Here is a 12,689-nt window from a genome sequence, read left to right on the forward strand (position 1 = left end):
CGCCGTCGAACCACCCACCACCGGAAGAACGATACATACGCGGCTTCAACTTCAACGTTCTTGCCCACCTGCACACACCATGTCGCAAGACAACCAGAGACCGCCGGCTGTGCGTAGTCCCCCGCCGGGAGCCACCGCACCTCCCGACCATGTAAACCAACCCCAAGTATACGAAATCTTCCACGGCTCGAAACCCGAGGACCGAGATGGCAGCATATCGACAGCAGCGCCGGCAGACGCCAATGCGGCCCCACAGACAGAGGCGGGAGGAGGCAACAAACGTCCAACCGTTTCGGAGGGGCTCAAGACCATAAAGCGAGACGATTGGTTCAAAATACATCAAATACCGTGCGCCAGAGAGGGCTTCATGACCGGCATCGCCACGGGTTTCGTAACTGGGTCAGGCAGGCTGATAGCTGGAGGTAAGTCATGGATTACTCTACTTCGATCATGGCCCTCCTAAATATGCATGATTTGCAGGCACGTTATCCAAGGGGCTGAATTGGGGCGTTGGTGGATTCTTAATATCCAGTCTAGTCGGCTGGGAATATTGCCAAGCTATGCGAAGGAAGGAGAAGGCCGCCATGGCAAGGGTTGTAGAAGTCATGGACCGTAAAAAGGCAGAGAAAATGAAACGGGCCGAGGAGGCGGCAAAGAAGCGCAAAGAGGCTGCGGAGAAAGAGGCTGCGAATAGATGGTACAAGTTCTGGTAATGAATGTCATGCGATCGCATCCAGTAGACACGGCGATTCGGTCATGCTTCTCGCGCTTCCCACATTCTTCTGGGACCCAGGAACGTGATATGCAAACTCGAATCATGTTGTACTATAGCTATTCACCCACGCCCATGGGGTAGGATATATATAAGAGAAGCTGCTCTTAAGCCATAAGTAGAACACAAGAAGACAACGGCTTCGTCAGGTTGTTGTGCAAATAGTGGTATCGTGGTTAAACTCCTGAACTCCGGGTCCTTGTCACTCATTTCTTCCAAATTTCCCCATCAGGTCATCACGACTGCCTCAGGTTCTGCCTCAGAGAAGTGCACTCGTATCATTGAGTGGCTTCGTTTCAGTACCGCAGCTTCGCCCAGCTGCTCCCTGCGTTTCTGGTTTCTCCGGGCGCGCGCTTCGCTCTCTTCGCGCTTTTTGTATTCCGAAAGCTGCTGCCGGCGCTTCTGTGCGCGCGCGTAGGCAACGGCGGCGGTGGGTTTGAAGCCAATGCCGTTCAGTCCAGTCCCGTCATCGTCTTTGTCCTCTGCATCGTACACGGTGATCTCATCCTCATGCCATGTAAGGGCTGCCCGGACAGGATCAACCACGGTACTTTCCTCTTCTATGCTGGTCTCGACTGCCTTTCGTCTAGACGAGCTGAAGGGAGGAGATCCCACCCTTCTTCTGCTGCGCGACTTGGAATCAGCAAGGCGGTTGATGGAAGGATAGGACTTTTTCAGCGGCCCAGAACTTCCGTACTTGGCGTTCACAATTCTCGGGTCAACACCCTGGAATGTGAGCATCCCATTGCCGTCAATTCCTATGGGGCCTGCTGGGTCTGCACTTGCGTTGCCGGTGGTCCCGAAAGCTGCAACAGTGTCGCAATCTGGCAGTTTCACTCGCTTGCGCAAGGCATCACCATCGTCGTCCAAGTCCATTGGCTGGTCGTTGCTGCTGCTGGCAATGCTGTTGCTGGTGCTCCTTGCACCGTCGAAATCGAATAATACAGGCTCTGTTGCAAAACGCGTTCGGCCAGGTTGTTGGAGATCGCCATGTTTTGCAGTTGGGCTGCCGCTACTGCTGCCGTTGCTTTTACCGTTTTCGCCGTCCGCGCCCGCCATAATGCTAGGCTGGGTTGATGCGCTGACCCCACCCCCGCTTTCCACCAAAGCCAAATCACGGAATTGGTGAGCAACCTTTGTCCTGGGACTGCTACTGCCATCTTCGGGTTCAGATGGTGGAAGGTTTGGTGCCTCAAAGGAGAAGATCATTTTGGTGATATAAGGGTGTGTGCTGGTAGTAGGACCGGCTGCTGAAGCCAGGCGTTGTTCGTTGACAACATCCTCTCTCTTGCGTTTCGGGGTGGACTGCAAGCCCGGGGGTGTGCCTAAACCCGTCATAGTAAACGTAGCTGGGTGGCTGCAGATCAACTCAGGAATGGATATCGATTTCTGAATGAATATGGGGTAGAGCTGTATCCCAAGGCCTAGGCTCGTCTATGTGCCCAGGAAGTAGGGAGCGGCAAGGGTGTTCGAGTATCGTGATCAGAAGTGCTCTTGCTCAGTGAAGAAGCGAACCGTGGAAGTCGAAGCTGATAGTATGGTTGTGTTAGGTATGCGTGTATGTTACATGAGATATTAAAGTGGAAATGGAGGATCCCCAGGGGCTATTCGTCAGATCATGCGTGGGCGGGCAGTCATTTGGCAAATCCGGGCGGGAAGCCGCAGCTGCCAAATGGCGGTTTATTCGTACTTACCCAGGGCAAGACCTCAAGAAACAGACCAGACAATCACCTGCATGTGGTGTACCGCATCCGTGTGCGAGTTAATTGGTTGGTTGACATATACCCAAACTCGAGTCAACGGACTTTGATTGTTGGAGGGTCCCGTGCTGTGGTGCTTGTTTGATCCCGGTGCTGGATCGGTGGTCGGAGCAGAGGCCCAGAGTAGGGAACGCCGTCGATTGGGCGATCAAGTTGCTGTGTAATTAGCTACATGTACATACATGCATACGCATGTCAGAAAGCCGCTGGAAAGGCACATATACTGATGAATGTAGGGGCTGTGGCAGCTGCAGCAAGAAGCGGGCGAGGGTTTCCTTTTTCTTTTGTCATCTATTGTGCATCACGGTTCCTGCGGCACGATTACGGATTCGAAAGTCCTACTCCGTACTAAAGTTACTTAGGGTCTGATTACATTCACCGCATTGAATGTCCCCTATTGTCTGACATCATCCATGGCATTGCCCTCAGATGAGCGGGCTGGGAAAGGCACAGAAGCGAAACCTAACTTCTCACCAGCATTCAGCGAACTCTGATGGGAGTAGAGGGATATTCGTAGCCACGGCCTGTCTGCTTGGGATGAACACATGCCCAGGGGCCAGGTCCTTGTCGCTTTTCAGAGGACGGAGAAAATAAATATCGATATTGGACAGACCCGGAACGAAAGAAGCAACAAGATATCCATATCAGCTCACACAAAATCAAGATAAACAAACCAAAGGCCCTGCTTATGCCTCGCGGCGTCTAATTTCCCTGCTGCTCACTTGTAGCGTAGCCCGGCAAGAAGAACACATGGATGTCTCTTTCCATATCTTCCAACAATCTCATGTTCCAATTTACCCCCCTCGGGTACCCCCTGAGCAACACCCCAACTTCTGGACTTCCCATCTCCAAATTACCCCGCCTAACCCCACCACGATCGCCAACGAGCTGTCAAGGCAGGAGCTGTGCAAATAGCCTGAATTCCTTGCGTCGTCGTCATGGGATGGATTCTATTCTCCTCTGAATTGCCACAACCATCATACGAGATGCGTTATTTCCTCTACTAGATTACCAACCTGTAAATATATATCTATGCCCAAAGCCTCCCGGACTTTAAATACATCGTATCAAACTTTCATTCCGAAGCTCAAGCATTGTGCCCCTCATACCCATCCTAGACCTAACACCTATTTGTATTGACACAGCTTGACGATTCGCAGCTGGCCCTTACCCACGAACGCAGTATACCCCGACCGAAGAGAAGAAGATTACCCCAGTAGCAACAATGGCCTCCGAGATCGAGTTTCTGCCCCTGGGCGCCATCATCAAGACCTTCAAGGTCGACGGCACCAACATCGTCCAGGGCTTCCCGACGCAGGAGCTCTACGTGTCGCACAACGAGCCCTTCTTCGGCGAGACCATCGGGCGCGTCGCGAACCGCGTGAGCGGCGCGAAGCTCAACTCCCTGAACGGCGGGAATTCCTACTCCCTCAAGGCCAACGACGGGCCCAACAGCCTGCACGGCGGCGACAAGGGCTGGGGCAAGCGCGTGTGGGACGGCCCGAAACCCGTCGGGTTGCGGGAGATTCCGGGCGTCAAGCTCGACGAGGGCGGCGAGAGCGTCCAGTTCACGCTGTGCAGCGAAGACGGCGACATGGGCTACCCCGGCGAGGTCCTCGCTACCGTTACTTACACGACGGGCACCCAGAAGCTTGACGGCGGCAAGAAGACCGTCGTGCTGGGCGTGGAGTACGAGGCGGAGTTGGTGGGCGGCGCCGAGGAAACTGCCATCAACATGACGAACCACTCGTGCGTACCGGATCCATACATATATGTCGCAAACTTTACTAACCTTGACTACCTACTTATCCAGATACTTCAACCTTTCCGGAGATCCCAAGATCGATAACACAGAAGTCCAGCTATGCAGCGGTTCCTACCTCCCCGTTGACGATGGTGGTATCCCGACCGGCGGGCCAATAACCTTCGCCAAGGTCAAAACCGACTCCAAATTCCTCCTCGGCCCGACCGACCCGGACATCGACGACTGCTTCGTTGTCGATCCGTCTGCCTCCCCGAGCTCCGTCCCGATCGACACTCGGTCCAGATCACTGACCAAGCTCATCTCGGCGCGCCACACGGGCAGCAAGATCAACCTCGAGGTCCTCAGCACCGAGCCGGCGTTCCAGTTCTACACAGGAAAATACACCAATGTGCCCGAGGTTGCCGGCGTGCCGGCGCGTGGAGCTCGAAGCGCCTTCTGCGTTGAGCCCAGCCGTTACGTAAACGCCTGCAACGTCGACGAGTGGAAGAGCCAGCAGCTGTTGAAGAAGGGCGAAAAGTACGGCAGCAGGAATGTATACCGCGCATGGAGGGATTAAAACGTTAGGAAGTAGCAGATGCATTCGCATACTCCGATTCAGGTCTCCCAAACTAAGTTCCGTTTATAAGTCATCTTCCTCTTCATCGGCCTCCTTAATTGGCGCGGCAGTAGCCTTGGCTTCCTGTTTCCTCCACAAGCCAGCAAGAAAGTCATTTGTGCTCGCTTCCTCAATGCCTTTGTCCTCCCGCTTGCGCAAAAACCGCGGGAAGCGTAGGCTAAGTCCTCGATCCTGACTGACTAGACCGATCGCCGCTGTATATACTGGGGACAACGTGATATCTGCAAATGCCATTTCCCACACCTCCTGTGGCTCGAACCATGCGTCCGGCCGGCCGCCACTGTACTCAACGAAGTTTGGTTTCGTCTTGCGGGTATTCTTGTACTTCCTCTCATTTTGTTCACCCGAATCACCGCCGCTGTCTTTGTTGATATCCTGGTTGTCTCCATCGTCTCCAGCTGGTTCATCACCTTCGCCTTCAGCCTCCCCAGACCCGTCGTCGTAAAGCTTCCTATTGGCCTTGTAGAATGTATCTGTGAATCCGCTCATGCATTTGCATACAGCCTCCAAAGTACCTGTTTCTTCATTGCGTACGGCCATGAGGATAGGGGACCACCATTTTGCCTTACGGCCCGATCCGTGCCAAGCGGCCACAGGGATCAGGTCAAGCGTGTCGAATGAAGCACTGTAGTCTTTCTTCACTTTGAGCCAGGAGTCGAGGCGCTTGTCAGGCTCGTACGTGGCCAATAACGGCTTGCGACGCGATGATGGCTTCTTTTCGCCGGTGGCATCGCTGACTCGTTCCTTCCCTTTTCCTTTCCCTTTTGCCCTGCTCTTTGACTTTGACGGCGTGGATGGCCCAGTCGCTGCGGTATCCTCATAAGACCCATCTTGCGCGTCGACGGGTGGTGCTGGCACGTCTGCAAGATTGTCGAGAATCTTGACCATGATTCCCTCACATTTCGATTCTGTCGCAGACTTGAAGAATTCCAACACAGTCTCGGAATCCTGAGAAGTTGCGTTGATGCTCTTGACCCACGTGAAATGCTGCGGTATCTCGATGAAAAGTGACTTGAGCAGTTCCCGCCTTTCGCGGAAAGACCTGTCGAGGAGAGGCTGCCCGTTCAAGTACATGAGATCAAAGGCAAAGAGACACACGTTGATGGTGATCTCGCCAATGGCGACATCCTTGCGCGCCCGGTTCGTAAGGGTCTGAAAGTTCTTCAACTCGCCCGTTTGTCGGTCCACGGCAACTACTTCGCCCTCCATGATGAAGCTGCTGACCCCTTCACCGCGAATCTTGGGAGCCAGTTCAACTAGATCAGGGTACTTGTCTGTCATGACTTCCAAGTGTCTTGAGAATATTGAAACCTTCCCATTATCGTCGCAATGTACCTGTGCTCGTTGCCCGTCATACTTGTATTCGCAAGCAAAGTCGCGGCCCTGTAGCTTGGTAAGCATTTCCGAGAGGTCGCGGGTGATGCTTCCCAGCATAGGCCTCAAGGGTATATGTAACGTCAAGCCGCAGCGGATGAGTAGTTCATCACAGACCCCGATCTCTAGCAGGATGGGTACAAGATCATTGTAATTCGGCCGGCGAGCGAAGCACGCCTTGACAATCTCTTCTGGTCTATTCCAGACTTCGGCCAGTTCCTCTTTCTTCAACTTCGACAGCTCTGTCGCGGACCGTAAGGGAAAATCCGCCCCAGCTGGCCGCGACAGTAGGAACGCCCGTGATAGCGCAATCAGCATGGTCGTCTTCACAGCGCCGATACGAAGGTGCTGACAAAGAGTCCGGACAACGTATCGGGACTCTTCGCCACCACGTGCATCCTGTAGTAGCCTATCAACTATGCGCTGTTTGACCTCAGCACTCCCCTGGCCCTGGGTGGTCGCGATTTTGACCAGCGACTGGTAGACGCTTTTTATGGTGAGAGGTTTAGGCTTCCGAAGGGTGAAGCTCTGTTTCTTCTTGGCCTCGAATGCGACGTCGCCAGCATCTCCGTATTTGTCGTAAATGGCCTTCAGGGACCTCTGATCCAAGCCACAGACCTGCTTCAGCGCTTTGGAGATGGCCGATCCACCTAAGCCCAGTTCCAACGAGATGTACGGGGGTGATATTGAATTGGTCGCCAACCACACCTGAATTAACGTTAGTCAAGACAAACAATCAAACTATTCCACAGTATATGACCGAGGCGTACTCACGGCCGGGAGCAGGCTGCTGGGGTCAGCTTCTATGAGGACCCTCAGGCAATTGACAAGTGTATCTACGATCTTGATGCGGCTCGTCGTGCCGTTTATCAGTACGAAACAGCGAGTCAAGAGCGCGTATGACGCATCACCTCCTCCGACCCCCAGTGGTCTCGTAACGAATGCACATATTTAGAAGGCTCAAAAGTCAAGGGGCTTTCGTCAAAGGGGATAGACTCCGACGCAGTATCCACCGATGCCGCAACTGACTGAAGCGACAAAGTTCCCTTCTTGTCTTGGTTTGACGCAGTGGCGGGGGTAACCTCACGATGCTGCACCGGCTCTGCCATACTTTCGGCGACCGTCCCCGAGGTCTGGGAAGGCTCTGGCTGTGATGGGGTGGATTCTTGGTTCACGGGATTCGCAGCATCCTTTGCGCGTTGCGCATCTTCCTGGTCCCACTGAGCCTGCAATTTTCGGGCCAATTCCTCGTCGGTCAACTCATGATCTGGCCGTATATCTCCCGCAGCTTCCGGTTGGTCAATAGACGGCTTCTGCACGGCGCCGTTTTGCTTCTGCTTGGAGAAGAAGTATTCCAGGCCTCTCGAAGGCAAGGATGGTTGCTGCTTGCCATCGTTGTTCAGCTTCCTCTTTTTCGCTGGGCTTGGCATTATGGTAGGTGCGACTGCGACTGCTGGTGCATTTCTGACACAGGTTATCCAGTTGTATCAAAGTAAATCTTGAAATGCAGTAAATGATCTCGTGATCGCATCAGCTATTATATCCAGCCAACTTTGGAACAGGCGCTCGGTAACAACGAGGCGTGCACGCATATCGATGATGCAACCGAGGTTGAGCTGGTGAGGTGCACTATGTTATGCATAAAACCCATGTATGCACTTAGCAAGATAGTTTCGTTGCCGTTGCCTGAGGCCTTGAAATACGCGTAGTTTCTTTTTGCAAGCCACCTAAAAGTCGTACCTAGGTCAAAAGAACCCTCCCGTGTCTTTTTTTTTTTTTTTCACTTGTTGGGACACCGAAATCTTCGGCAAACACACTGGCAATCAATTTGACCCAATCTGAGAGCTGGGGATGGGGAACCGGGCATCTCATTCTCGAAGCTGCATCGTCAGATAATATCATAGAGTCTTCGGATTCAGGAGAAAAATGTCAATTCTCGAATTTTCTCAGATATAACATACTTCCAAAAGAAAACACCAAAAACCCAAGGCCATGCCTCTCAATCAAACGACCGTGCTGGTGACAATCATGCACCCGATATTCCGCAATCCAGTCCTTACAAGACTTCCACCAAATGAATGACCAAAATTCCCAAAATCGTTGTAGATACCTCGGGCCCTGAAAAGCAAATGCGAAACCTGTTGAAAGATTGCATCAAAGGGCTATTGAGCCAATGCTCAGTTTGTAGACAAGTCGATTACAGCCGAAACGTCTTAAGGCGAGCAAGTAGCACCCTCAGAGTCGTCCATCTGGCACTGCCAGCCGTTGGCACAGATGGAGGAAACCATCCAGGTGCCGTTGTTGCAGACCTGGACGGTCGAGGTGCCGTTCATTGTCCTATGCGTCGGTTCGTGTTAGTGGATATCCATGCAGACTCTTACACAGAGAAGACTCACTTCGAGCACTGGTAGGTACCACCATTGCAGACGCCCGATGAGGCAGGGACAGGAGGGGTGGACTGAGTACCCTGCGCCGCGGCGGTGGTGGCGATGGCAGCGACGATGATGCTGAGGAACTGCATGTTGGCTTTGAGAGGGGGTTCTGGGAGAAACCTAAGAACGATTGGTGATGAAGTGAGGAAGAAGCGATAGATGATGGAGTGAATGAAGTTGTAGATGATGTTGATGTTGTGTTGATGTTGATGCTGATGATCAAGACAGGTTCAATTATATCGCCCGAACATCAGTTTATATATCCATTCCACCCTCATATGAATGAACAGTCGAAACATATTTGCTTCACGAAGGCATGCACTCTGCAAGGAAAACGGTCACCGAAGACGACGATGTCCGTTGTCACGACTCGACATCCTCGTGTGCCTGACCATTTGCCTAACAATCTTGATATCAAGCCGGCAGGGTGCGTCGGGGCTGTTCAAAGTCGACCTTAAAAACGCCTTCCCTTGCCTGAAGGAAGGTATGGAGTTGCATCGCAATCAGGTTCAATCTCGAGTCATTCGTTCCTGGGCTTCAACGACAGGCATATGAGACAACGAGATACCACAAATGCCTCCAGTGGCTGGACCCGATTTCGTGCATCTGTGAACCGGGTGGCATTTGAATTGCAAAATGGCGACAATCATCCCACGATTTTCACTTATGTCAGATTGAGTTTAGGTCAGGTCAGGGAAGATGTTAATTATGCCAAACATTCAACTGAGGCGAACATGCCCCATCACACGTTCTTAGCTAGGTAATTAAGTACGCCAAGTAGTTTGGAGTTTGAGCGTCTTTACAGGTAGTAGAGGATGAAAGAAAGTGAAAGACATCGCGGGCGCTAATTCTGACGATTCCCTAAAAGATACACCTTGAGGTATGAGCGCCCGGCTTCAAAAATCGGTCACCTCTGACCACGCGCCAAGCCTAGAAGCTTTTGACCAACTTCTGCCATAGAGTTTGTCCCCCGCCTAGTTCCCCTTCAGCCAAGTCTTTCACCTCTTCAAGGTCACGGCGTCGACCCGACTGCAGATCAATCTCATCGAGCCGCCAATACCGAGTTTTGCGGATAATCTTGTACCCAAAGTAGATGATGGGGAAGAGAGGCAACAAGATGTAGGCATCGACGAAATTGCCAGCATTGAAGGGGCTCAACGTCGTCCAGCCTTGGACGAGGGCCAAGAATATGTTGGCGCCGAGCCCGAAATAAGCATTCCACGGGTAGCACCACGAGATGAACGGCAAATCCTGGACACGGTAGCCCTGCAGCTGCCATGCTTTGCGGAAGCGGATGTGGATAAAGGATATGGAGCCCCAGACCAGAAACGCTGACACGCCACTAAGGTTGACAATGTACTGGTAAGCTTCGCCGGCGCCCGTCGAAATGTTCATCAGCGACAGCGCGCCCGAGGCGTTCGTGAAGACGATCGCGGCCCAGGGGACACCGCGCCTGTTTGTTTTGCCCAGGATCTTGGGCGCCTTGCCGTCCTGAGCCATGAACAAGAGCGTGCGCGAGCCGACGTAGATGGAGCTGTTGACCGCGGACAGGCACGTCACGAGGATGAAGGCGTTGATCAGATGCACGCCCTCCCCCCAGCCGGCCTGCTGAATCGCGACGGTCATGGGGCTCTTCAGCGCGCGACTCCCGCCGTTGACGAGTCCCTCGGCGTTGGAGGGACAGGTGAGCCCGAAGAAGAAGGCGGAGCCCATGTAGATGAAGACGATACGCCAGAACACCTGGCGGATGGCCAGGGGAACCGCCACTCTCGGGTTCTTCGTCTCGGTGGCCGCGACCGCGACGGATTCTACTCCGGCGTAGAAGGTCGAGCAGAACACAAAGACGGCGGCTACCCCGCGAAAGCCCCCCACGAACGGACCAGGATCATGCCAGTACCGAAAGCCTATCGCGTCGGCTCCCTTGACGCCGCCAGCGGCATAACTTCAACTGCTGTCAGTTACGTGCAGATAGTTGGGTGGCGGCGGATGAACAAACATGATTGCGAAGAGGAAGAAGGTCGTAAGACCGATAAGTTTGATCAGTGCCAGCCAGAACTCAGCTTCGCCGAACGTCTCTACTCCAAGCAGCTGAAAACCCAGGAAGAGAAACTGCAGTCCACGTCAGTAGCAGGCTCACGTGAGTTTGAAGCGTGGGACGTGTTACGCACCCATAAGATGAGAAACCAGCCCCAGACAGGGACGCGATCGCTCCAGAATATCAACACGCTCGTGATCGCATTGTACTCATTGGAAAGCACTGCAACCCAGATGATGAAGTAATTCCAGCCGACAGCGACGCCAAAAGCCTTGTCAACGAAGCGGTCAGCCAGTTTGGTAAAAGCTCCACCACTGGGATATAGAGTTGTCAACTCTCCGAGGCTTTGCATGATGCTGGTCAGGTTGTCAGCGCCATTGTCATCATCGTCCTACCAGGGAGGGGGCCGGCCATGAGTCTCTGTTCCCGTCGCAATTCTTACCTGAATGCAACCATGCCGATGATACCGAACCCGATCAGCAAGGACGCTGGACCACCGCTCGATAGAGCGCCTCCAGCCCCGACAAGCAGGCCGGGGCCGATGATACCAGCCAAAGCCATCATACTTAGATGTCTCGTCTTCAACCCTCGCTTGACTCCACTGTCTGGGTCAATGGCCCGGAAGTCATCGCCGACGTCGCCTGGTGCCACATCGGCCATCGGCTCTGCCGTGCCGTCCTTTTTGGGACTGTACATCCTGCTTATATCCGCCCGGGTTCAATACGGAGGTGGAAAGTTCGCAGGGACAGACGTGTTGAGGAATCAATGGCTGAGAAAAAACATCTTAGCATGTAATTATAAAAGCTCTCCGTCGGCAGGCCATCCGATAGACATGATGACAATTCGGCCCTTGCTTTCTCGCCCTAACCTTGTTCTTGTGGGGGTCGCCGCTCGGTGAGGACCCCTGAGGGTCTGGATTTCTGGAGCAATGGGCTTGAACGGGTTTGCTGAGAGCAACGGGCTGACGGGGACCATGACGTGATCGCCGGCGCCCCGCAACCTGACGGATGTTGCCATTGTGATTGGCTTTCATGTCCGCACCGAGGAAGCGCCCGTAGGTTAATTAAACTCGAAGTGACATCGTCTATCCATTATCAGACAAGAGGTCTCGATGTGCCAAGGATAAGCAAGATAAGACGGCGTGACGGGAACTGTCGATTTGCCTTGTTGCAAAATTGTACCAAGATAGGCGATACAGCTGGTAGTCACCTATAGTAAACAAGAGATTAAATGTGGAAAGTGGAAGTTGTTTCAATCAGTTATTCTAACCTCCCCTCTTTTTTCTCCCCATGAGACATGACGATATGGTATGTAGAAGGCCATATTCGATTGGAACACAGCAAACCAAATCAACGCAATTGAGGCCAGCCGTCGTGCCGGCTGGCCGGTATCTGCAAGGCAATTCTGCACCGCTCCATTTGAATTAAAAGCTGAGCTCCCGTTGGAGGAACCCCCCCCCGGGACCAAATCTCCGTCGCCAGTGCAACCATTGTTTATGCCATCCGGCGTGTCTTAATGCATGTTTCAACACAACGCGCTCGAGGCTTTGCCAGTCTCGATGATGAAAGCCATGGTTCATTCACCTCTGCGAGGGGAGGAGCTCACCACACCCGTTGTATTGCTGTAAATATTCGGTGGACGGAAAACATGCCAGCAAATTGTTCAGATGTGCCATATCACTTGTCAATTATCAGGTGTTGATCGGAGGTAAGTTCAATCGCCCGTCTGCAGAAACTCAACCCACCCCCGCGGGCTTCGGTCAGGAGAGTGAGGGACCCGAAGCCGGTTGACATGGGACACGCAATTCAACCTCGAGAAAAGTAAATATCTGATTCCGCAATCTGAGACAAAATGAAAGTCCGGCAGAAGAGGGGATTGAGAAGCCACCGGGGCCGCTTAGCTGAGAAACGCATTTAAGTCGTGCCTGTTTCCTCG

At 53.1% G+C, this 12,689-nt stretch overlaps 6 protein-coding genes across 6 annotated transcripts; 2 read left to right on the top strand and 4 right to left on the bottom strand.

Annotated features, from left to right (window-relative positions):
- Positions 1 to 79: 79 nt before the first annotated feature.
- PG994_015054 (uncharacterized protein) lies at positions 80 to 713 on the top strand (the record flags this gene model as incomplete). The annotated part of the gene is made up of 2 exons (XM_066866463.1): positions 80 to 422; positions 481 to 713. The coding sequence occupies 2 exons, from the start codon at positions 80 to 82 to the stop codon at positions 711 to 713; spliced, it is 576 nt and encodes a 191-aa protein (XP_066708139.1).
- A 287-nt stretch (positions 714 to 1,000) lies between these two features.
- Positions 1,001 to 2,110, bottom strand: PG994_015055 (uncharacterized protein; the record flags this gene model as incomplete). The annotated part of the gene is made up of 1 exon (XM_066866464.1): positions 1,001 to 2,110. The coding sequence occupies one exon, from the start codon at positions 2,108 to 2,110 to the stop codon at positions 1,001 to 1,003; it is 1,110 nt and encodes a 369-aa protein (XP_066708140.1).
- Positions 2,111 to 3,757: 1,647 nt separating this feature from the next.
- Positions 3,758 to 4,853, top strand: PG994_015056 (uncharacterized protein; the record flags this gene model as incomplete). The annotated part of the gene is made up of 2 exons (XM_066866465.1): positions 3,758 to 4,281; positions 4,346 to 4,853. The coding sequence occupies 2 exons, from the start codon at positions 3,758 to 3,760 to the stop codon at positions 4,851 to 4,853; spliced, it is 1,032 nt and encodes a 343-aa protein (XP_066708141.1).
- Positions 4,854 to 4,916: 63 nt separating this feature from the next.
- PG994_015057 (uncharacterized protein) lies at positions 4,917 to 7,717 on the bottom strand (the record flags this gene model as incomplete). The annotated part of the gene is made up of 3 exons (XM_066866466.1): positions 4,917 to 6,995; positions 7,062 to 7,140; positions 7,209 to 7,717. The coding sequence occupies 3 exons, from the start codon at positions 7,715 to 7,717 to the stop codon at positions 4,917 to 4,919; spliced, it is 2,667 nt and encodes an 888-aa protein (XP_066708142.1).
- A 783-nt stretch (positions 7,718 to 8,500) lies between these two features.
- PG994_015058 (uncharacterized protein) lies at positions 8,501 to 8,808 on the bottom strand (the record flags this gene model as incomplete). Its single annotated transcript, XM_066866467.1, has 2 exons — positions 8,501 to 8,624; positions 8,684 to 8,808. 2 exons carry the CDS (start codon positions 8,806 to 8,808, stop codon positions 8,501 to 8,503), a joined length of 249 nt encoding a protein of 82 aa, XP_066708143.1.
- An 841-nt stretch (positions 8,809 to 9,649) lies between these two features.
- On the bottom strand, positions 9,650 to 11,771 carry PG994_015059 (amino acid transporter; the record flags this gene model as incomplete). Its single annotated transcript, XM_066866468.1, has 5 exons — positions 9,650 to 10,661; positions 10,716 to 10,828; positions 10,888 to 11,110; positions 11,197 to 11,442; positions 11,623 to 11,771. The coding sequence occupies 5 exons, from the start codon at positions 11,769 to 11,771 to the stop codon at positions 9,650 to 9,652; spliced, it is 1,743 nt and encodes a 580-aa protein (XP_066708144.1).
- Between the last annotated feature and the right edge of the window lie 918 nt (positions 11,772 to 12,689).

This window comes from Apiospora phragmitis (genome assembly GCF_038363925.1).
Source record: "Apiospora phragmitis strain CBS 135458 chromosome Unknown utg000014l:1.0-1827420.0:1.0-1829600.0, whole genome shotgun sequence".
NCBI lineage: Eukaryota > Fungi > Ascomycota > Sordariomycetes > Amphisphaeriales > Apiosporaceae > Apiospora > Apiospora phragmitis.